At 38.4% G+C, this 23,918-nt stretch overlaps 1 protein-coding gene across 1 annotated transcript in view; it reads right to left on the reverse strand.

The window, feature by feature from the left end:
- The window catches only part of HCN1 (hyperpolarization activated cyclic nucleotide gated potassium channel 1), a 203,092-nt gene that overhangs the window by 51,004 nt on the left and 128,170 nt on the right, over nucleotides 1–23,918 (reverse strand). The window contains exon 4 of the mRNA XM_074570419.1: nucleotides 19,477–19,695. Within this exon, the coding sequence (XP_074426520.1) occupies nucleotides 19,477–19,695 (219 nt within the window). The remainder of the gene's footprint in view (nucleotides 1–19,476; nucleotides 19,696–23,918) is intronic.

The raw sequence follows: 23,918 nt of genomic DNA on the forward strand, positions 1-23,918 counted from the left end.
TACTTATATGATTTTCACCTTTGTAAATTTTCATCGTGTTCAAAAAATCAAGTGAATCAGAAGGCGGCAAACTTGATTATCACCAGAACTGGACTTTGAACAGAAACTTTTGGAATTATAAAAGTAAGACTCTTTCTGTGCTAAACAGTCTTGAAAAACGTGAACTGACAACAAAGAATGGAAAGTTATTAGTGCGATACCTTTGTTCAGCTTTCTAAAAGTAAAGTGTCTAATTTAAAGCAGTTATCCTGACTCTCTCTCATAACCAGAGAAAGATAACAAGGGGCAATTAATCTCATGCTAAAAGTCATGTCATGCATAGATGGAATAAATTCACCTTTGTCATCCTTATCTCCATTTCCATTGACCCTAGGGTAGGTCCAAATGACTAGCACTGACCAATTAGCTAAACATGAACTGCAACCATGTATTTTAAAATAATAATTTATTTAAAGATTCTAATATATGAAGCTTCCTATTGTGATACACATACATATAGCATCTGATCCATAGGAAAATACTAAAGGATTACTTTCAAGTTCAGTCATTTGCCCTTGCAACTGTACTTCTAAAATTTTAATAAATGAAACAAGCTGAAGGAACCAAGGAGCTTTGCCTCTCCTCTTGTCCTTCATTTTGCTGGGCACAAGATTTTATTTTCTACCTACAGATTTTTTATTTTTTTTTCAGTGACGAAAAGGGTGAAAAGCTTTCTGAGGTAGTTCAAGGGGAGGGGGTGAAGGAGAGGGAATTATTTCAAAGCATCTAAACACTTAACGTTGTCTCATTTTGACGTTAATTTTCTTATACATGCAGAGTTAGGCCCCTCACTTCTCTGCAGGAGGTACCAGACAGACAACTTTTCAGGAAAAAAGGTGAGGTTCAACAGGGATCCCGAGACACAGACCAGGAGGGATGGCATTTGCAATGTTTGTTTAAGCAAACGCAGTTTAAAATGGAAGCTATCCAAAATGAAAAGTGAAATGATATTTTAAGCTAAAACTAAATTATGCATTTTGTTCTTTTTTTCTTTTTTTCTTCTTTTTTTTTTTTTTTTAAATGGAAAATGGATATGATCTTCTTGTAGCGTGGAAAGGCTAATGGTTTTGGTGGAAAATTTTACTTTGTGGAAAGTGTGTTTGGTAGTAAAAATATCCACCTCCCCCTCAAGCAGCACTAATACATAGCTCTGTAGATAACAAAAGCTGTATAGACACGGACAGAACTGAACAACGATGCAAAGAATCGCAACTGGGAAGAGGCTTTGCCATATCAACTACATGAGAGGTTTTATTGCCTCTTTCTCAAAAGTATTCAAACGCATAAGTGGACTTGGAAAGCAAATAATCATGGAATTACAAAACTATTAATATTCAGGAAACTTCAACTCCCAGTTAAAAATGAAACATATCAAAATAACATTCTGCTTTACAAGTCAGGGAAATATCTACTATGCTGAAATTTGGTATTCAACTGAATGTTGAGTTATCACTTAAATTACATTGATGAAGGAATTTAAAAAATTCAAACTGAAGTTTCATCTGACTAAAAATTCACAGGCAATTAATTTTTAAGCAATATATCTATATTTCATATGTTGAGATTTCATTCTGCAGCAAAAGAATAACTGCAAGTGCAATGAATAAGTACCGAAAGAATATAAAGGGGGGCAGGTTTTCTCCTTATGAAAAAGGTGTAACATCACTTTTTAAAAACAATCTTTCAGCAAAATATACTTTTTAAGATTAAAGGGATAAGATTTGCAAAATTCTGTGCAAAAAGCACACAATGAAAATACATAACTTCTATTTAAATTCACTATTTTGAATGAGAACATTGTGTATTTTAAAGCAGATGGTTTGCTAAAACACTTTATAAGCTGTTTCAATTAAGTTTCATATACTCTAATATGCAATGCTTTTAAAATAGTATGTACAAATTACATGTCAACACCCCACCGCCAAAAAAAAAGAGTATATAGTTTCATATGGCCCATTTCCCCCTTTTTATGATACCTATCTCCCTCTCCTAGGAAATAATAAATTAATTTGCTTTTTTCACTCATTTGAGTCATTTGAGAAATTAGATAATAGATTCATTTACAAGCTTCTAAAATGATCTCTTAACCCAGTATGCCACAGTTCCAACTCACTAGCTGAGCTGTGAGGTTGTGTGTCTAAATATCACATGATAGTGCTTCTGTTTGATGAATGAATAATCTAATCTGTATAAATAAAAATAATGTCTGAAAAAATCCCTGAGGCTTGATTCTCCCAGGAAGAATTTTAATAACATGAGACAATCATAGACAGCAGACTACACTTTTTTTCCTTTTGCCAGAACTTCCAGTCTAACTTTGTCAGTGGGTTCTATGTTAAAATAATAATAAAAGACATAAAATTACACATGAATGGGAAAGGAATGAAAAGAATTGTATAACTTATATTTATTAATGGCTATTTAACAGATTTTTGATTCAATTTTGTCTTGTTGCATTTATTCCAAGACCCGGGTATTTTTCTCTTCTTTAACTCCTTAACGTGTCACCAGCTGCAAGCATTGCTCCGGACACACGGTGGTGTAAATGAGGTAAAACCAGTATTCCTGCTCACAAAAGACAGGGAACCCCTATTTTTGGCCCAGCCATTGGTGGACTGTGGGAGCCTGGGGAGGGCATGTAGACACCGCGGGATTCTGTTACATGCATCTTTTCTGCCTCAGACTGCGAACGTTGCTATTTAATGAACCTGTCAGCTGCGTGATGAGGGGCCTCCAAAGTTATTATCTCTTCTCTGCAGTTGTTGTCAGTCATGCAATCCATTCACAAAGTGTTTGTGTGCCTTGATTCACGGTTGCAGAACCAAACAACATACTGGGAGTGCTGCGCTGTATTAGCTCTGCTGATGGCTCTTGCCGGGAGCATCAGCTACCGGCAGCTACAGTAGAGTGGAGAACAGGAGAACAGGATCACCAATCAGCTCTTTTATACAGTAACAGAATCCCACATCGCTAACGAGTATTCCTCATTACCGCAAGGCCCTCACATTATGCAAACACAGCACAGGTCTAAGCTTTTACCTACTGCCCTTGGATGAGGACCTGAATGGTTTTTAGATTCTGGTTCTGGAGGACAGAAAGGAGAGAATGGTCAAAAATACCTTCCCAACCTGTAAAGAATTCTTGATAAATATTCCTAAACTGTTTAAACTCAGCTTCTGTTCAGTCTCACCCAACATTTAAAAGCATTATCTTCAGTAGCTGCTACTACGTATTTGCTATTTGCAATGCTCATTCTCTTCCATATGACAACAGTTTTTTCATCTGTATAGGAATGGATTCATTGATTCTGTCTTAATATTAAAAATAATCTCTTTAGGCTCCTGCTTCATGCTCACTGGAGGACTGCAGCCAATTTCCATGCACTTGGCCAAAGGGGACTGTCATCTTCCAATGGAAATTCAACCAGGAATCAAGAAACATTGCCGTGCCCCTTGCAAGAGTTACGGTACGTCTGGTGTTTTTACAGTTTCAAAATCCTTTCAAAATCCTTTTCATCCTAACTTTGGCCGGGATTATTAAGAAAATAAAGAAAGCGGTTTTTAGGTTGAATTATGTCCATGTTTAAAATGGGGACAAGAGTAAAATCCTTGCCCCTCTCCTGTACGTGTTCCCCCAGCCACATTGGAACAAGGATTGACTCCATTTCACAAACACCTCTCACTGACGCATAGTCCTCTGGCGTACAATGGCAGGTTATTTCATGAGCCACCTGAACTTTTGATCTGACTGTCGAGGCACCAAAGGACAATGTCTAACTAAATATTCGGTCACACTTGGAAGTTAGCGCTAACCTTAACATTTACTCAGAGCATGGTTGTCTGTGATGATAACCATACACACCAAAAATAAGTTAGCACAGATGGTTCTCAAATGACCAAAGATTTGATTGTGCTCAGAAAAGACACCAAACAGTGAACCTGCCGATCGACCATTTGGTTATCTTATTTCTGCAGCGGCAAAGCAATAAGCTCTCCTGTCCATCCCACAGTCATATAGCTGACTTCACTATTAGCTGAATAGCTGAATTCGCTATGAATCCAGAGATATTTCTACAATCTGCTCTCTCCACTGCTACTCTGCTGAAAATATCATACAGATACTTTCAAAGAAAGAAAAAAACAGTTTATAATCAAAAATAAAAAGTAAATTTCCTGCTGCATGGTGTGATGGGTTCGCTTTAATAGTTTTTTATCATGAGATGCAACTGAAGTCATTTGTTTAGCCTAAAAGCTATCATTTGTTTACTATCTCTTTTTCACTAATTACCCCCCAAAGAGTACTGTTGCTTGCAAGAATGCTTTAAGCTGTCATTTTACTTAGTTGCAGTAATTAAACATTTCCTTTCAATTGCCACAAAATACACAATCTCTTATTATTGTTCTTTTCAATTAGTGTAATTGAGATATTAATTAAGTTATAGAGAATTTTCTGAATAGGATTTGTTTTCTTAGTCTGTTCTTTATCTTGCGCAAATTTTCCTTTTACTGTTTTAAAAAGGGGAGGGAAGAAGCATGACAACCAGGCTCAGTTCCTTCACAGAGGCAATGACAGAACTCTGATTTAATGAAACAACTATCAAAGCCCCAAGGCATGAAAATAACAGCATCTCTTCTCCATGCTACTATAGGTGAAAATGTATCAAGGCTAAGGCAGAATGATTTTCTTTTTTAATGAGAAAAATACTGTACAGATGACAGCTTATTTAAAAATATCAGATATGCTGTAATGGTCTCCTTAAAGTTGCCAGTTTCGAAGTGAAATGTAATACCTATCCAGGCATCTTGTACAATGTTCCTTATCTTTTGAATGCTTTGGATTCCATTTTTTTTTTTTAATGTTTATTTTCAATTTGCTTGTGCCAGTAAAAAAGAATATACATGAAAAGAAGTGCCTGGAGTGGAGGGAGAGGAGGCAGGAGGAGTTATTCCCCACATGCAGTCTGTGGGAAGCGGGGGGTGAGGGAGATCAGCTCCTTTCTGCTTGGTCACTCCTTCAGTTCAGTTCTGGCAACCAGTGGCCATTTTTGCAGCTCAAGGAGCTGCGATGGGGATGTCTGTCCTGAGGCACTGAATGCACAATGCAGCTACCTTTGATGCTGACTCTGAACACAGGGTGGCCCGTGTCAGTTGCCTATTTTCATTTGAATGACATTTTTTTAGAGATGTGTGTTGGGTCTGCCTAGCAGAAACAGTGGTTTCCATTGGTGTGGGCTTCACCTCACCCCATTGATCCTGCCATACAGAAACACTGCATAATGCTAAAGTCGGCATGTGCTACAATGCCTTTAGATAAAATGGTATGCTTAGCTGCTAGCATCTGTCCGACAGGAGACCCACCTATTTCAAGAAGCACTTTGAAGTAGTAATTTAGAAAAGGAATACAGAGAAAAGGTATAATTAGATTGAAATTATGTAACTTTATTGTTTAATAGCTGTAATGAAAAGAAGGAGAAAAAAAAGGTTTTATTAGCACCATAATTGTTACATCTGCTTGGTATTGTGCCAAAAGTTATGCTACCAAGCAGCACCAGCACAAGCAAGACAGAAACACTGGCACGATACAGCTGCTGATCCTGGAAATTCTGGCTCTGATAAGACCTAATTATCGCATGCCAGTTCTTTTTGTATTAATTAGTGGAAAATGCCAATTCATCAAAATGAACTTGCTTTTTAAATGGATCCATTTCAAAGACACTTGCATGACAATAAGTTTATCATGCATGGGAAGATCCGTCCAAAGCTAAAGGGGGAGACAAAGAGATTATTCAGTAAACAAAAATGGTTCAGTTGCTCAGTTATACAACATACTGCTTTTTTTGACTTTGATCAGAGACCTGAAACTGGCCTTCCCTCATTTCACAGCAGTGTCCTTATGATGAGGAAGTGGTTCTTCTAGGCTGGGCATCTCTCGTGTCTTTTGTGCTTCACCTAATAAGCACATATCAAGGTAGAGAGAGACAGAAATTTCTCTTGCTCTTCACAGGGATAGAAACAGCAATATAGATGATCACATTTCACCTTGCTTTTCCAACAAAATATAATCACTTACACAGAAACAAGGTGGTGGGAAACACTGACAAAGACTCATCCCATGCATATGCTACTCGTGGGAAAGAAGGGTTTGCAGAAGGCCGTTGGCTGCAATTAATCCACCTCCTCCTAGGGACTTCATATGTAAACATCTGAGTCAGTGTCAGACAGCTGCAGTACTAAGCTTTTTTTAAGAACTGCAGGAGCTTAGAGGTGACCAGAAAACCTCTGTTCTGGGAAGGTAACCTCATTAATACTGTTATTACTTTATGATCTATTGTTTAACACATATAGTCTGAAACCTTCTTGCATATTTTATTTGAGCGTACACCTTGTTACTGTGTGAAGCAAAGAGGCCTTCCACTTACAAAGGAGACCTGCAGATTGTAATTTATTTTTTTAGATAATCTAAAATTGTTTGTCAGACTGTTCAAGTCTCCAGCTTCACCTGAATAATCGAGGCTAACACACAATATTCACAATTCTGGTCCTTCTGCACCAACAATTGCAACAGTCTGACAAACTGCTCCTCCTCTTCACGATGCCAGCAGTTGTGTTTCATTCACTCTTAGAAAATATCTGTAATCTTCTCATCTTCTTTTTCTTCTTACCTTGTCTTTATCCAGTCTTGAAATACAAACACTTCAGAGACATCCTTAGGGAAATTAATTTATGGCACCTGGGGGCTTCTCTGATAAATGACAACCCTAACAGTAAAGAAATACCCCAAGGAACATTTTGTACTCCCTTGAAAAGCATCATTTTAGACCTGATGGTTCCCGGGGAACACCTGTGAGCAACAGGATGTAACTCTTGTATTCCAGAATTATGGAACTTATTCAACAGGTACAGAAGAAGCATAATAAGACTTTTTAAAATTATTAAGTTTTAATAAGACTTAAAGATAATTCTTTAATTAGAATAAAAACCAGAAATAAGAGAGCTAGAGAGCCTATCAGGGACAGAAAAGCCAATGGAACACATTTTAAGGCAATTTGTAGCTTTCTTCAAACAAATAGACTAACAATCCGTGTGATATTTCTGGTTGTGAAGAAATGGTTCAATGCATCAACCATTCAATCATCCAAATGCATCAAATCTTACACGAAGAGGAAGTCCTGTTTTTTATTCTCCAAAAAGACAGACAAAAAGTTCTTAGTAATAGTGGATTACTTCCCACAACTCTATGGAGATTTAACTCTGAAACAAATGATGATACTGTATTTCTGTGCTGATCATTTCTGCAGAAACACCCAGGGAAAGTGTTTTATTCAATATAGCTGGGTTCATCCAAAGGTAAAGTCACAAAGCTGCAACTGCTGAAGGGAAATAATGTAACTTCTGCCAAATAATATCCTTATTTTCTTTTTTTCCTTCTTCCATGACAAGAAGGAAAAATAGAGAGAGCTTTGGAGAAGTGGGTAAAACATCTATAAGATGCTATGAAAAAACGTGAAAGTAGTGAAAGGCTAGCAGAAGGTACTTAAAAAATACAAACAATTCAAAGTTAAAGAGACCTAAGGAATACTTATATTTTCTTTGACTTAAAAGAAATCAGATTTATAAAATACATATGTCTTTCCCCTGTATTTTTAGGAGTATTTTTAGGAGCACTCTGCTCAGCATACAAAATTTTAGCAAAATTTACTTCGGCTTTAGAGTAGAATTAAAAAGCCTTTGTTTCCATGGCAAGAGAAGCAATTTGCACTACAGTACCACTGGCTGTGACTATGACAGCCTCCAATGGCTATTGTTTCACATGTGTAATCGATAATCCGAGTCCTGAACTAGTACTCTAAGCACCATTACCAGCACTGACAATGGTATCCCATCGAAAGGCTGCAGTGCAGGACCCCAGGGTGAAGCCAACCTGGCACCTGTGCAGCCCCTGCTGAGGGGGCAACACAAAGGCTCCTGGTAGGCATCACAAAGTGTTTGGTTTTGTTTAGAAGAATTTTGTTTTGCTTTGTTTCATTTTGAAAGGGGCTTGTTTTTCTAAGCATGCAACAGTTCACCAGGCCCTATTGCAGTCTTCAAGAGACGTGGTCTAGACCACAAAGCTTCGTGCGATGGCCATGACGTTGTGCAGAAAGCTTCCCAAGATCACAGTAGTGCATTCCCTAAAGAGAAAGCAACACCCAGGCTATGCGAAAAACACAGGTATCAAGGTGCTAAGGCAAGGAAAGTCTTTTCATTTGTATTTTGTTTCTCAACCGAATGTGAAAACAGAGACAGAAGAATTTGGAGCGTCTTCATAACAAATCAATATATTTTAAAGCTGCATAGACAGCAAAATACCATTTTGAATAGTCACAATCAAATATAGCACATGGGCTCTGCGACGCCAGTTCCTAAGAACTACAGAAACAGAATATTGCTTCAGCTAAAACTTCAGTGTTATGTAAGAACCTCATTATAAATAATAACTACCTGGGGTAACCTGATCATTTTACGGGATAAAGCAGCAGCCATGTCAAGTATAGGCTGCCATTCCCTACTGTTTTTCACATCTGATACCAACAATTTCTTACATTGATGGCCAGCACAGAAGCCCTCTCTGCCACCCAGGGAAGTGGGTAGTATGCTAGAAGTTGTGTATAATGTAAATTATGAAGTTTAAAGTCTGTTTTGAGCAATTTTTGTGTCTTTAGCCCTGGTGTGACATAGAAACCCAGGGCACCCCACTGAGGAATCGCCTTCAGCTGCTGCAGATAGAGACAGCTCATTTTCTCAGCCTGCCACAGGATTGTTCCCTAACTGTACTGCAAATTTAAATGTCACAAGCAATGGGGCATACACCTAATATTAATGGATATGCCACAGTACAAGGCTTTCATTAGTCACTTTTTTCCCTTTTTCCTGCTTTGTCACATTATTCCATGTAATTACGCCACTGCACCCTCCCTCGGGAAGCTCCCACTTCATTGACATAAGTGGAACAGCCTCCTTCAGAAATGAAAGATTTCTTTCCCTGCCATGGCAAGACTGGTGGAAGGTTTAGATGATCTTTAAACCCTACTGTCTGGTTTCTGAGGAGGGTTTTGAGGCAAAAGAAGACAAATATTCTCTGCCAGATGCAGAGACTGCCTTGGACACAGGCATAGGCATTGGGGGGAAGACTGCCTGACTGAGAAACCATGAAAGAAAATAAAGCTCAGGTAAAACCAAGGAAGAGTTAAGGTTTATGTCTGTCTCAAATAATTTCTGGTTTTGCCACTGTTTGGCAAGGTTACACTGTTCTTTGCTATCTTCCCCAAATCATGAACTCTTACAGAATGAGAGCCAGTTTCTTAAATATTGTGCAAACAGAACTTCAAACCACAATCTTTCAGCAATAATTAATTATATTGTCATTTACTGAGTTACATATGCTAGTGGTTTTATTGTGCCATTTCTTTTCAGTCAGTTATTCACTGATTTTTATAGTTTTTCTTTAAAACCAATGGCCCAATATATTCCATTAGAGTTTTTAATCTTTTCCCCTTTTTATAGTAGTTCATTTACTTCCTTTCATATTTTTTTTCTAATAAAACTGTTTGAACAGTAAATACTGTTGTCTGCCTTACGGGTGCACCTGATGGAGCAGGGATTATCTGCTGCTATCCTGTCTCTGCCCAGGCAACCCAAAACCTTGCGGCCAGCTGACCCGGTGATGTGAGATGGTGTCAAGGTAATTATTACCCTTGACGGTTCTCACTTTCGGTCTTTTCTGTTATTTTATCTGCACTGTCCACTTACAGAAGCTGTTGATGCTCAAAGTAAGCGGGAGAAATGCAGGTAGAAATAAAAGGCTTGTCTCTGTCTCTTTGCCCAAAAATCAGAGGGCACGCCAAAACATTTCCAAATTTCTTCCAGATAAGGTCATGTCATATACTGCCCAATGGGAGGCTCTTCTCAGCAGATGAATTCAAGGGCCATCAACAAATCCCTCATTATATGCTCCTATGTCTATCACAGTTCTTCTCCCCAAAAAAGCCAACAGCCTCTGCCCCCGGTGCAGTCCCAGTTCTTTCCGCTCTTCATCCCTCCCTGTCTCCCACTTCACGTATCCTTGGGCTCCTGCTACTTCCAGCTGCTTTTTTCCTTGCAGGCATACTATAGGAAGAAGTCACAGATGCCTTTCTACTACCTCTGTTATACCGATTGGTCATCTTTTGCGGCTTGCTGCCTCAATTTTCCTTTGTGTTACCCTTTTGGGATGCCTCTGGTGAGAGTGGTACTGCTGACTGAGGCGAGACCATGTCCATCTTCTGAAGCTGCCTCACGCTGCCCAAACGAGGGCCAAAAAACCCCTGATGCTGTGCAGGAGTGAAGCAGCAACAAAGAGATACAGACTCTTCTGCCAGGTGATTCTGTGATTCCGTGATTGCTTGCTCCTCTTACTTGCTTACATTCTCTACAAAGTCAGGGGAAAAGAAAGGCCTATGCTAAAAAAAAAAATGTTGAAAAAGGAAAAAGGATAGGGAGGCATCTTAATTAGAGGAATTAACTCCATTAAGCTCTGGTTGCTATCTCCTATCAAATGTCTAATAAGAAACACCCAAAGACTTGCCTTCACTTTTCATTTAAAAATTGCTCAGTATTTTCTTCAAAACTTTATAAAATTATTTTTACATTTACATCAAATTCTGCAGTGAATAAAGACGTTCAGCCAGCTCTGCCTGAATATATACAGGCATCCAGCACTGCCCACAACACAAGGCAGCTGTTGAACAATATTTTCTCTAGAAGGACATCATACAGATGTGAAAATGATATTTTTCTGACCCAAAACTGTACAATGTGAGCCCATAGTATTGTGCATTTTTATGAAAAGATCTGCTTTCATTATGATTACAGTAAATAATCAGTGTTTAGAAAAATGTGCTCTAAAGATTTTGTTGATTTTTTTTTTTTTTGGTTGCAGAAATCTGCTGGAAAAGGTAAGTCTAGTGCATTTTATGAAAACACATGGAGATGAAAGCATTTTACTTCTATATTCATTACTGAGTCTCTGTTCTAATAGAGGTTTCTTGAATTGTTAGTAGCCACTAGGACAAAACTCAATTTAGCATACAATACATACAATAGAATACTAAGGACTGTTTGTAACATTATTTTGCAGAGAAAAGGTTTCAGTCCTACTGCTATCCTCTGCACTCCAAAGCCTTTACAAATCTATATTGCATGTCTTAGTTATACAAATTATTCTGTTTTCAAAGCAGACATGCTTTAATTACTTAAACCTCAAGAAGCAGGGAGACGTCAGGAGGGAATTACGATTTAAAAGTCAAGATAAAAATAATCAATCTTTTATTCTTCCCTTCCTCCCTAACAAGGTGAAGGAAAAAAAAAATCTGCACAGCATGGATCATTTTCTCACTCATAATATTATGTTAGATAATATTGAGTGCTATTCCCTTCTACACATACAGGACACAAGCAAAATCATTCTAGTATAACTGGGATAATTGCTACCAGTTATACCTATCTGGTGTGAATCACATAGTTTTATCTTGCTAAAAGGTAATTTGTGCTACATTTGAACAGAGATTTTGAAAAACGAAAGTTAGTTCCTTGTTGTTTGTTTCCTTAAAAAAAATACACATAATCTATTTAATGTGTAACCCCATGATAATTACTGTGAAAAGAAAGCAGATTGTGTGTAAAATCTGGCTCTGGTATAACTTCATGCCTTCACAGATAATTTTATATAGTCATCATGAACATGGCTGAAATCATAATGAGCTTGCTCTGCAATTTCATATGGAAAACTGTTAGAAACCTAATCCATAATGCAAGACAGCAGAACACTTTATAGGAAAATTAGCCACAACACAGCAATAAATCAAAGTAAGTCCCATCTGTCATTTTAGAAGCAGTGGAAGTCTATTACAGTTTGGCACAGGTGTGATGCAGCCGGGTGGAGAGCACTTGGCTTGCACAGTACCTGCTGTACTGCGAGGAACCAATCACCTTTTTAGAGAGGCAAGGCAAAAGTAGCCAGCCCAATTACCCCAGCAAGATTGACTGTAACGAGAAGCTGAAACACAATAATGAAGGGGCAGCACAAAGGAGGAGAGCAGTCTTGTGAGAACGTTCTGACCGATTTATATTCCTCTCCTAAAGTCTTACCCTCGAACTGAGCGTACTATTCAGTTCCACTTCAAAAGAAAAAACAACATGTTTATTTTGTTATCGCTGTATTTTTAAAGGTGAGTAACTTCTTTTTTTTGATGATGAGGAGAGGGGGAGCAGTTTTTGTCCTTACCTGTTCCAATAGTATCTGTTCTTTCCCATTTCAAAACTTGGAAGATCAAGGTCAAATTAAATATCACAACTATGTGCAGCAAAAATTCAGGTGATTTTAATGAGCACAAATTGATAAAGGTGAGCTTACAGAAACAGAAAGTAAGCAATGCAAGTAGAGGCCCTGTCCTGACACAACAAAAATGTTCATGTTCAATGAGTAAGTCTCTATACCACCCACACTGGCTCTCGTGGCTGTATTTACATATTCATTTATACATCAGAGGGTTGAGTCCATGACGTCCTTAATTATGTATCAAAATATTTAAAAGAATGCATAAAAATAAAAGAATTAATATATCTACAAGTCCTTTTATGTGCGTGTTCTTTTAAATGAGAGTCTGCACCCTACGAAAGAATATCTGAAAAGTTTTTTCTGAGCTGCAGATGTGCATTTTTTCCCTTTCAGAATGTTTCGTAATTCAGTAATACCAAATATCTTTTAATAACTTGCTTTATTCTAAGAAATCTCAGCACTTTCTACAAGGATCAATAAGGCTCACAGAAGACAGGAATACTGCATTTATCCATTTAGCAGTCTGTCACCTGATGTTTGCAAAAACAGCATAAGATGATGATTCAGAAATAATCCAAAAGTCAAGATTTGCAGACCCATTTCTAACTAGAAGACACCCTGGACTTCCAAATAAAATCACAAAACCAAGGATAATAACTGCCAGAAAAAGATATCCACAGATCCTGTCTCAGGCAATGACTGTCATTTATGCCTAAATATTTAGGGAATAATGAATTTTCTACTTCACAATGCTACAATGACTATAATGCTTTTTGCACAGTCAATACTCAGTCCCGAAGGTCCAAGACTGTACAAAAAACATTTAGCCACTTTTGTACATGCAACATACTTCAAAACTTGTTTACTATTTAAAATACTGTGCTGTGGCAAAGATAAATAGGATATGTATCTGTGCAAGCTGATGAGATTTTTATAAGAACTTGCAAAACTACAGGCCGATAGTGACAAGATCTTTGCTTTATTTCCCTTTCTTTTTCCTTGTGAATAGATTTAACTCTAGGATAAAGTATACCATCCCTCATGCTCCAAAATAAGTAATTCCTTTGGGGTGGCACGTATACTGTAGCACAGCTGCATGGAAAAGATAAGATTTATCTGCCAAGTGGCTCATCTTCTCCATCAATCTGATCATGACATGACCTATTGCTAGAATTATGCTGTATGAGTGAAAATGGACTATTGCTAAGTAAAGAGAAGGAGTTGAGACCAGTCACAGAACATTTTTGTGTTACACTATTTTCAGGCTTTCTAAAAACCACCAGCAGTATCAGAAAACCAAGAGGTCCATTTAAAAAAAAATGTGAACACCATGAAAAGGTACTAAACTTAGAAATCAGTAATACATGAGAAACTTTGCTGCTCAGATCAGATCAGATTCAGGAATCACATGCTAAAACTCCAGTATTGCAAGCTCAGCTGCGTATCTAAAATACAAGTTCTGCAATTTGTATTTTGAACACCTGTCCAGTTTAAGCAAAAAGAGCCAGAGCAACTAGATTTTCAAAGATTTTTATCAATGGTATATATAATATGTAGGCAATGGAAACTCTTCTGTATCTGTTTCACTCTATCTCAACTGACTCTGGACTCCAGCAAGGGCAAACTGACAAAAAAATATATTTACATTTACACGTATATGGATATTTATATTTAGTTTAATAAAAAACATACCAAAAGCTGGTACAAGCCTAGTGAAAGAGTGATGTGGTCCTAAGTTTGCTGTAGCTCTTCCTTTCCTATGTATTTCCATCGTGACCAGATGATTTCCTACGCTCCTGTGGAAATACGCATGTCCCTGATACTTACAGATGAGATACTTACAGATACCTAAGATTTTCCAGAAAAGTTTTCTAGGCACCAAAGTAGTACTAACAAGCATACCGAGAACTTGGTATCTGCCTTGTTCCACCTTCAGTTTAACCACAAAGTCCTTGAAACTTAGGAAAACATGGAAAAGCTGCCTCCTATTCCTCTTATGAAAATGCAGAGGCATCATTAGCTGAATGAGTGGCTACCAAGTTTTGAGATGCTGCCCTCTATATGACCAGCTGGAGGGCATGGAGCTCTGCCTGGGAATGGATGAAGAGCCGACTGAGAGTTTATGGGTCAGGATTTAAGGGAAGGCAGGGACAGATGATGTTACAGTGAGGGCCTGCTTCCAGCCACCCGACAAGGAAGACCAAGTGGATGGTGACCTCTACAGACAGATAGGAGCAGCCTCATGTTCACAAGTCCTGTTCCTCATGGGCGACTTCAGCCACCCCTGTCTCTGTTGGAGGGACAACACAGCAGGGCATAAGCAATCCAGGAGGTTCCTGGAATGTGTCAATGATAACTTCCTTCTCCAAGTGATAAAGCAGCCAATAAGGAGAGAATGCCGGACCTGGTTCTCACCAAAGAGAAGGGGCTGGTGGGAAATGTGAAGCTCAAGGGCAGCCTTGGCTGCAGTGACCATGAAATGGTGGAGTTTAGGATCCTTAGGGCAGCAAGGAGGGTGCACAGCAAGCTCACCACCCTGGACTTCATGAGAGCAGACTCTGGCCTTCTCAGGGATCTGCGCGGCAGAGTGCCATGGGATAAAGGCCTGGAGGGGCCCAAGAAAGCTGGATCACCTCCTCAGGCTCAGGAGGGATGCATCTCAACAAAGAAGAAGTCAGGCAAAAACGCCAGCAGACCTGCATGGATGAACAAGGAGCTCCTGGACAAACTCAATCACAAAAAGGAAGCCTACAGAGGGTGGAAGCAAGGACGAGTAGCTTGGCAGGAATACAGAGAAATTGTCCAAGCAGCCAGGGATTAGGTTAGGAAAGCTGGAGCCCTGATAGGATTAAGTCTGGCCAGGGACGTCAAGGACAACAAGAAATGCATCTACTGGCAGGTCAGTAGTAAAAAGAAGACTAGGGAAAATATGGGCTCTCTCCAAAAGGAAATAGGAGACCTAGTTACCTGGGAAATGGAGAAGGCTGAGATGACTTTTTTGCCTCAGTGTTCACCAGCAAGTGCTCTAGCCACACCAGCCAAGTCACAGAAGGCAAAGACAGGGACTGGGAGAATGAAGAACTGCCTGCTGCAGGAGAAGACCAGGTTCAACACCATCTGAGGAACCCGAAGACGCACAAATCTGTGGGACCTGATGAGACACACCCACAGGTCCTGATGGAACTGGCAGATGAAATTGCTAAGGCACTACGCATCATATCTGAGAAGTCATGGCAGTCTGGTGAAGTTCCCACTGACCAGTAAAGGGGAAAAATAACCCTCGTTTTTAAAAAGAGAAAAAGCAAGACACGAGGAACTATAGGGCAGTCAGTCCCACCTTTGTGGCCAGCAAGATCATGGAGTAGATCCTCCCGGAAACTCTGCTGAGGCATATGGAAAATAAGGTGGTGACAGTCAACATAGCTTCACTAAAGGCAAATCATGTCTGACAAATTTCCTGGCCTTCTATGACAGGGTTACAGCATTGGTGAATAAGGGAAGAGCAACTGATATCACCTACCTGGACTTGTACAAAACATTTGACATTGTCTTACGCAACATCCCGGACTCTAAATTGGAGAGACATGAATTTGACAGATGGACCACTCAGTGGATAAGGAATTGACTGGATGGTTGCACTCAAAGAGTTGCAGTCAATGGCTCTACGTCCAAGTGGAGACCGGTAACAAATGGAGTTCCTCAGGTACCAGAAAGTGAAATGGAAACACACTTTGGGCACTGCTGTCCCAAAGATGCCCCTGAGAACTTGCTGCCTCTTGCAAGTGCCTGTCAAGTGTCTCTCCATGGGTTACACAGACAATTTAGATATTCAAACTGGAGCTGTGAGGGGCAGACTCAGAAAGTTGGTGCAAGGCCTCATGCTGCAAAATCTAAAGCTACCCTCCTGCCATAACTCTGTTATTCATTTGTAAACGTTTCTTTGGATGCTTCAGAAATGAACAATGAGTAATCTGTGCTTCAAATCCCAATGCTGTGTATATAAAAATAAACAATGCAAATAAGTTGCTTTCAAATTATCTTCATATGCAATTACTGCTTTTTCTCTGTAGAAAAGTACATTTCGGTCCATTTCTCCGTTTGAACTAGGCTGATTTAACTGAAGATGTGCTAAAAGACCATAAATTAAGAGATAAGATAAAAGGAGAGTATGGGGTTAGAAGGAGATGTCCTTTGGGACATTTTAAATTGATGTGAAGCCCAGAACTCTTTCACAGCTTTCATAATGATTTAACCTATCTTCCCATGACTGGGACAGCATCCACTATATGAAGAAACTTGTAATTTTTTTTTCCACTTCCTATAATACTTATATGGTTGAATTAAATATATTTTATGCCTCTTCACTACTTGCAATTGGTGAAATTGCTTTGATCGTTTTTTCTATTTTTGAAACCTTGTGTGGTTTTTTTGTTGCTTACCAATAGAGAAAAATCAAACTATACAAAATGATAGCATAATGAAAATGGACCTAACAGCTGTCATTTTATCAAAACAATTTAAAAATCTTTATCCTTTGAGACAATCTGTACGCTACTTCAAATCTTGCCTCTATTGGCTTGTTGTGACTTTGTTCCCAGATATTTTATGCCTACAACAGACTGGAACAGAGGAAATATTAACCTGTCTTCAATCAAGATTATTCAATGACATCCATGACATTAGGTGAACATCTTCCTATTAAAAACTGCCAACATCTAATAGAAGAAATATTTAACTAATGATCTTCACCTCCTTGTCAAGTGATTGTTCATTCGGCTGCTTTGTTTCACATTGGTTTGTTAAGAAGTTCTGCATATGCGTTTCTGGTTCTTTCAAATAAATGCCTTTGCAAAGGCACACATCTTTGAGAAGTGGTGATTTCCTAGATATCAGAAAATGTCAAAGGTGTAATCACTTAAAATATTACTTTTATTTACTTCTGCATTCCTCTTTGACTTACACCAAAGATGGGAAGGAGAGTGCTAAGATGCCACTGATTCATTGATTTATTCAGTTCTTTTGTATCTCCTTTTTATAAGGTAGAACAGCCTGTCAGACTTTCAGGGAATATGGATTGAGTATACCTGGCTTTGGACATGTCTTTCTCCTTTGTCAGGTATTGGCCCTTCACTCACTGATACCAAGATCTGATGTATGTATTCAATCTGGGAGGTATTTCTTCTCTGAGAACAGTTTCACTCACTTCAGCAGAAAAAGATCTGAACTTCTTTAAAGTCACCAGAATGTACCAATGTGTCCTTTTTTGCAGCATTTCTTTGTAGGTGATTTTATTCTCCACCTTCTACATTTGACAGCTTATAATCACTCTTAATTTCCTCTGATAAATGATGTCTTTGGCCCATAACAGTAAACGTGTGGAGCAATATTTGCTTTCTTACCATACTTTGATTTCTCTCAGCGTGCAATGCTTGGCACAGGTCAAATTCCTAGCTGGTGCTCTTAGATGGTGTTTGACATATTTGGCTTAATGAAAGCTTTCTCTTGTCTTCCTGTGTTTATTTCTTCCATTTTGAATTATGCCTGTTCTAGTTTTGGGCTTTGGAAGGCTCTGAACGAGGAAGATGCGGTGATTTCAGCAAATATGTCACTGTGTGGGCTTTCTTGCTTGCAAACTTCTGTTTTAAACAGTTGTGAGATTAACGTGTCAGTCACTGGCTAATTCTTCTGTTACAGCTCATCCCTTACCTTTCCCTGTCTCTGACATATTGACCCTGTGGTCTTGTTGCAACTCAAGCTTAACAAAACTGAATGTAAACTCTTTTTCTCCCATACACTCTCATTTCCTCCCTCTTCGACTACTTGTAAAGAAAACACCCCAATCCTTCCTACTTGGATCTTTTTTGGGCTTTTCCCTTTTTCTTGCACAGCAAACTGAGGCTATTCCCCTTCATCTTCAGGAGATGCCAGGGTCACCCTCTTCTCCACATCCTCTCTGCCAGGTTTCTCTCCCAGGCTTGTGTTCCATCACACCAGGATTTCTGCCCAGTTTGCTTTTCTGGACTTTCTCGTGGACATATGCCAAATACTATTGCTCAGGCCGTGTTTCTTATTTGCTGATGTGAACTCTCTGATTTCACTATTTTTCTCAGCTGACCTCTTTCCTGGCATGGCCTCTCCAGCTTCCCATTTATTATAATAACTGGTTTTGGCTTCTTTTAAGCACCTCAGTAACTCTGCACATCCTTATTGTCCCTTGCTGAGGATCATTCTGATCCTTTCTTCCTTGTGCCACCATACCTATCATCATGTACTGGTTTCATAGCTTCACCCACACTTGCCCCTGACTTTTATTACAAAAGTAACAGTGTTAATTAGTACTCATACCAGAAAATTCACACTCTGAACCCATTTATGTCTTTTTAATTCCAACCATACCTAAAAGGAATCAAACAACCTTTTTCTTCCTGTTTCATAAAGAACTCTCCTCCACTAAACTCTCTTCCTTTCTACCCTTTGGCCACCGTTCTGTTCCTTTTGTCCTTGGAGAGGACCTAACAGGTCATGGATTAGCATGTAAACAATATCATTATTAAGCAAACAAAGGCCTCTGCTGAGCACTTCTCTGAGCTAGTTCCAAACAAAAACGGATTGATTTGGTCCAATCTTCATTTAAAAGCCATTCTTTTGACATGTTCAAGGTTATCCCTAAACTGCAATCCAAAGGAATGACAGAAAATTGTAGAGACCTGCCCAAGCTACTGAGCTCCAGGCCCTTGTTCAAGCTACCTAGATCAAGCACCTACAGAGTGTAGCACAGGGGTACAAAGCACAGTCTGAACCAGGGGATGGAGTTTTCACAGAAGAGTTTAAAGCAAGTTTCATATCTAAGATTTCATTCAATGCATGTGACACGCAGAACTGTCTGCTCCCTCAGGAAAGTGGGTTCATGCAGGAATATGTTGAGCTCATGGAACATTCTGAATTCCTTTGTGTGCAATGAGATCTGCCACAGAAATCAGATGCTACCAGATAATTTCACGTAAACTAATTCGGCCTTTTCCACAGCTAAAACATCCCATTAATCTATTTCAAAACTTAAGGAGTTAAGTTAAAATGAGTTACCTTTTCTTGATATTGTCGCCGTGAGGAATCCAGAGACTGAATGAGGGCAGTGGCATGACCAACAAACATGGCATAGCAAGTTGCCCCCACGATCATACTCAACATGGTTATCCAGAGGTCGGACATGCTGACGGGGGCACGGGCTCCATAACCAATGCAGAGCATATGGCTCATGGCTTTGAAGAGCGCGTATGAGTACTGCTTTCCCCAGGAATCATTCTGCAAGAAAAGAGACAAGTGACTGAGCCAGCAAGAAGCTGAAGGAAAAAATAGATTTGTACCTGGATAGCGGGATCATAGATTGCTGGCTCTGAAAAAGCAGTGTGATAATGCATCCTCTGTGCATGAGCAGAGATATTGTTTCTAAGTTAATTGTTAGATAAAGCGTCAGAGATTTTGCCAGATAATACTTAGCACAGTAAGATGAAATAAAATTAACTATTTTTAATACTTGATTGTATTCTAAAATGTGGGTGTTAATCTAATTACAAGGAGACTAAAGGTCAATTTTATTTTACAGTCCATGGCAGACAGATTGGAAAGAGCTGATCATGCAGACTTATCAAGTGCAAGAAGGTAGTATTTTGTTTTAATATGCATGAACATACTTCTATGGCCCTATTTCTTTCTTTTCGGAGTTGTCCATTTTAAAACACAACCACATTTCATGTTATCAGCCGTTTCACTTCTCAAGGACAGGACAAAAAAAAGCTATTTGTCGTAATATCTGCTTATCCTGTATTTTCTTGTAATACTGCGTTTATACCAGAAGCATCTCAATTCAAAGGAAGTCTGTTTATTCTGCAATCATAGCAAACCCACGTTCATAGCCACGGTCTGTGAAATACAGCTCAAAAGAAAAGGTGAATACCTGGGTCCTGCATTTCTGATAGGTAGCTACCCCTTCCCATTCTCTCTGGGAGATTAGAAGGACCTGACAGCTCACTCACAAGCTTTTAAAACTGCTAAAGTGTTGTCAGCATCCTCTCTTTAGCTTTACACAGAGACAAAAGGGCTGTTCCCAGAGCAAAGCAGGCCCTTTAACACATTCCTAAAAGCCCTGGGACTCCTTGTCAGATTTTTCTATTTTCCTTGCCAAAGGAACGAAACAAGAACAGGAAAACAAATTGTGCTCGGAGGCACGCAGCATACAGGAGAAAACACAGTATTTACCAAAAAGAACTGAGAATAATTTCAGAAATGAAGACGAGAAGAAGGAAGAACCGTGATGACATTACTAAGATTAGGCAGTATAGTGTCTAATATACAGGACCAAAAATAATAATCCTATTAACATAACCAAATCTCCAAATCAGCAGTAGCATGCATATATATATATATAAAATTTACATTTGAAATATCAGTATTTGTGTCACCCACCCATACAAGCTTTGCTCAAATGCTCTTGTTTGCCAAGAGCTTCAGGCTTCCTCTCTTGCCATTTAAATGCCAAGTTTAGTAACTACTCTTGTGCTTTTCAGCTATTAAAATGCATTTTCTAGACCCCCTATTCGCTGAAATACCTGGTAACAGGAAATAAGCTAACAATTATTGGACTGCAGATGACAAAGCTACTATTTATTCACTAATAATTTATGAATTAATTGTTCCTCTGGATTTACACTTGTTTCACTTTCTAAGTTAAAGCTTTTCAGATTTGTGAGCTGTTTCTGTCTTCACAAATGCAAATTTTGTGCTGTAAATACTGCTAAGGAAGAGGTTTCTAGTGTCTATACTTAAAACAGAAAAGACAATTATCTTAGACTGCTGGAAATCAGGTGGGTTTCATGGAGTAATGAGGAAATAAGTTTCCTTTTGTTTTGGGGCTTTAAAAAATGCTCAAAAAATGAAAGAGTTGAAGAAGCTTCCCTGAAAAATCTCCAGTTCAGGATTCAAATACCCAACTGGAGCACAGAAACTCCTTACCATTTGGGTCAGTGCATGTATTTTAATGCAAGTTCCCTGTCTCTCAGGAAAGCAACTTAGAGCAATCAAGGCATGGTCTGTTTTGAAGGGCTTTCCTTCCAGCTAGTATCAATCTCCTTTAGGTGTAAATAATTAATAAGGGAATTGATAGAGACCCACACTAAACTCTTTTGCAGTTGCAGCTTTATATAGAGTATATTGGGGGAAAAAATAAACTGCTTGCTGGAAAAAAAAATCTGTTTTTTTAAGGCTACAAGTAGCATTATTAAAGCCACAGTATTCAAGAGGTTGTAAGATCAAAACCTCAGTTCCTGCAGGGCTCCATGCAGTGGATCTTGCTCCTAAACTGTATTTTTTAGCCTAACTATTATAAATATTAAATAAGAATAAAAGCTGGTCTTGATCTTGTCTTTGAATATTTTCTATTACATCCTTGGTGTGATAAATCTCAAGTAAGATTCTTTCAATAAGATGATATTTTTACAGCAAAGTCTTTGAGTATCCAAACACTGACTGATTTTATTTCTTGACTGAGATTCTTTCCAAGTCTTTGAATTACAATTTTAAGTGAAATACCATTGTCTTTGAGAAAGAATAAGCAAATGGAAGTGAGGAGAAGCAAGAATAAATAAAATACAAGGAGGGCTTTCTACTAAGTATGTAACAGGGTGAGTGAAAAATAAATTAAATACTACTTGAGAAGTAGTACCATGAGGGCATAAGTGTGCTGGAATGACAGAAGAGAAATAACTAAAAACGTACGACAAAATAAACAAAGATATGTTTAACCACGTGCCTACCTTTATATGTACATCAAAGTAAGATCCAACACCTCAAACAGTCGTGATTGCGTCTGACTGGAGGTCAAGGCCATCTCAAATGGCCATATTTTTATACTAGTGGCATTAGATACTGCTATTAGATATTACAGGCTAGGTACACTTGAGACATTGTGAATGGACAGTGCTGAGGAGCTGGTCCTCAGATGGGTAGAAAGGGTTTAGGCAGAAGGAGAAAAAGACCTGGTGAAAAAGCCTGACAAAACATTTTCATTCAACTTGGATTTGTCTGAGGATTTTGTTGCTGAAAATATTTGCCAATGCTTTTCTGTTTGTTTCTTTTCCTTAATAATCAATCAGTTCTTGTAGAATGTGTTGCAAACATTGGTCTTTTTAGTTTCCATGGGAATTTTTTAAGATGATGCTGAACAAATACCATTGTGGAAGGTACAAATTTCAGTACCGTTCCTTGTGTTGCTCAATGATTTATCCCATATATAAACCACTTAAAAAGAACTTTGGATCTAATATCAAATGCTATAAAACACGTATGCTACTACCAACATTACTATATGAAATAATAATTATTATTTAATTATTTTTCTACTTGTGTTGTATAACCTAAGGGTTTAGCAGGACCAACTTCAACTTTGTTTCACTGTGACAGGTTGGAATTTTCCACAACCTCATTCCAATGTTCTGCTCTTCCCAATACAAAAGTGAGAAGCAGCTATCCCTCTGCTACCAGCCTACAGAGATTTTTTTTTTTTTAATAAAAAGCATTTTTGCACTTGCATCATAAGCAGATTTTTACATAACACATTCACAGATAATATCCCTGAGTTAATAAAAGCCTGTTCTATGGAATAAAGAATCCTGTATTTACATGGCCAGCTTTTCTTTAATATCATTTTTAAATATTAATATTTCTATAAATACATGTTAAATGTTTCCCTAAATGGTCGTATTCTGTCTTCAATGTATAGATTTAAAAAAAATTAAAAAACAAAGCACAAACCTCTATGAGCTGAAAAAAATCTCCTACCAATCAGTAAAAAAGGGCATTTAATTTCTTAGTTGACAATGGCTTGATCACTGTTTCCAGATTAGCAGTAATCGGTTTAAAATGTTTTAAATGAAATGACATTAATTTGGAAAAACTATTAAAGACTGTAATTGTGACAAATACCAAAGCTGTTTAACCAAGGATTGATTACATAATCTAGCTTGATGACATTAGGAAATCCTCACATTTGTGAAAGCAATGACCACTGATCATTCGCAATTATCTCTGTAAGTATATACATTAACTTAGCAGTTATCCTGAAGAATATATTAATCACAGGAGACTTCTGGTTTTTAAAAGTCTGTTTCCAAGCCTCTTCAGGAAGATGTCTCATAATTTTACACAAACCTGCTACAAATATCTATTGTAACAATTTTTCAGCTCATATGAAATAAATCACAGAAAGGTCACAGGGCACCTTCTAAGGGACAACAATAAAAGGCAAATTATTTTTCTCAGTGGATCAAGAAAGGGTTTCTATTTTACTGGAATCTATGGAGGTTTTCACCAGGAGATTTTGTTGTCATCAGACAAATCAATTCCACTCCCATATTGTAGTCATTCCCTCAGGCACAGCTTATCTTCCTGCAGCCATAGCCTTGCACTGAGATATAAATTGATTTAGAAATCTCATAACAAGCAGACTATTGCCCAGACGGTAGGGTTTCCAC

The sequence above is a fragment of the Larus michahellis genome, chromosome Z, assembly GCF_964199755.1.
Source record: "Larus michahellis chromosome Z, bLarMic1.1, whole genome shotgun sequence".
Lineage (NCBI taxonomy): Eukaryota > Metazoa > Chordata > Aves > Charadriiformes > Laridae > Larus > Larus michahellis.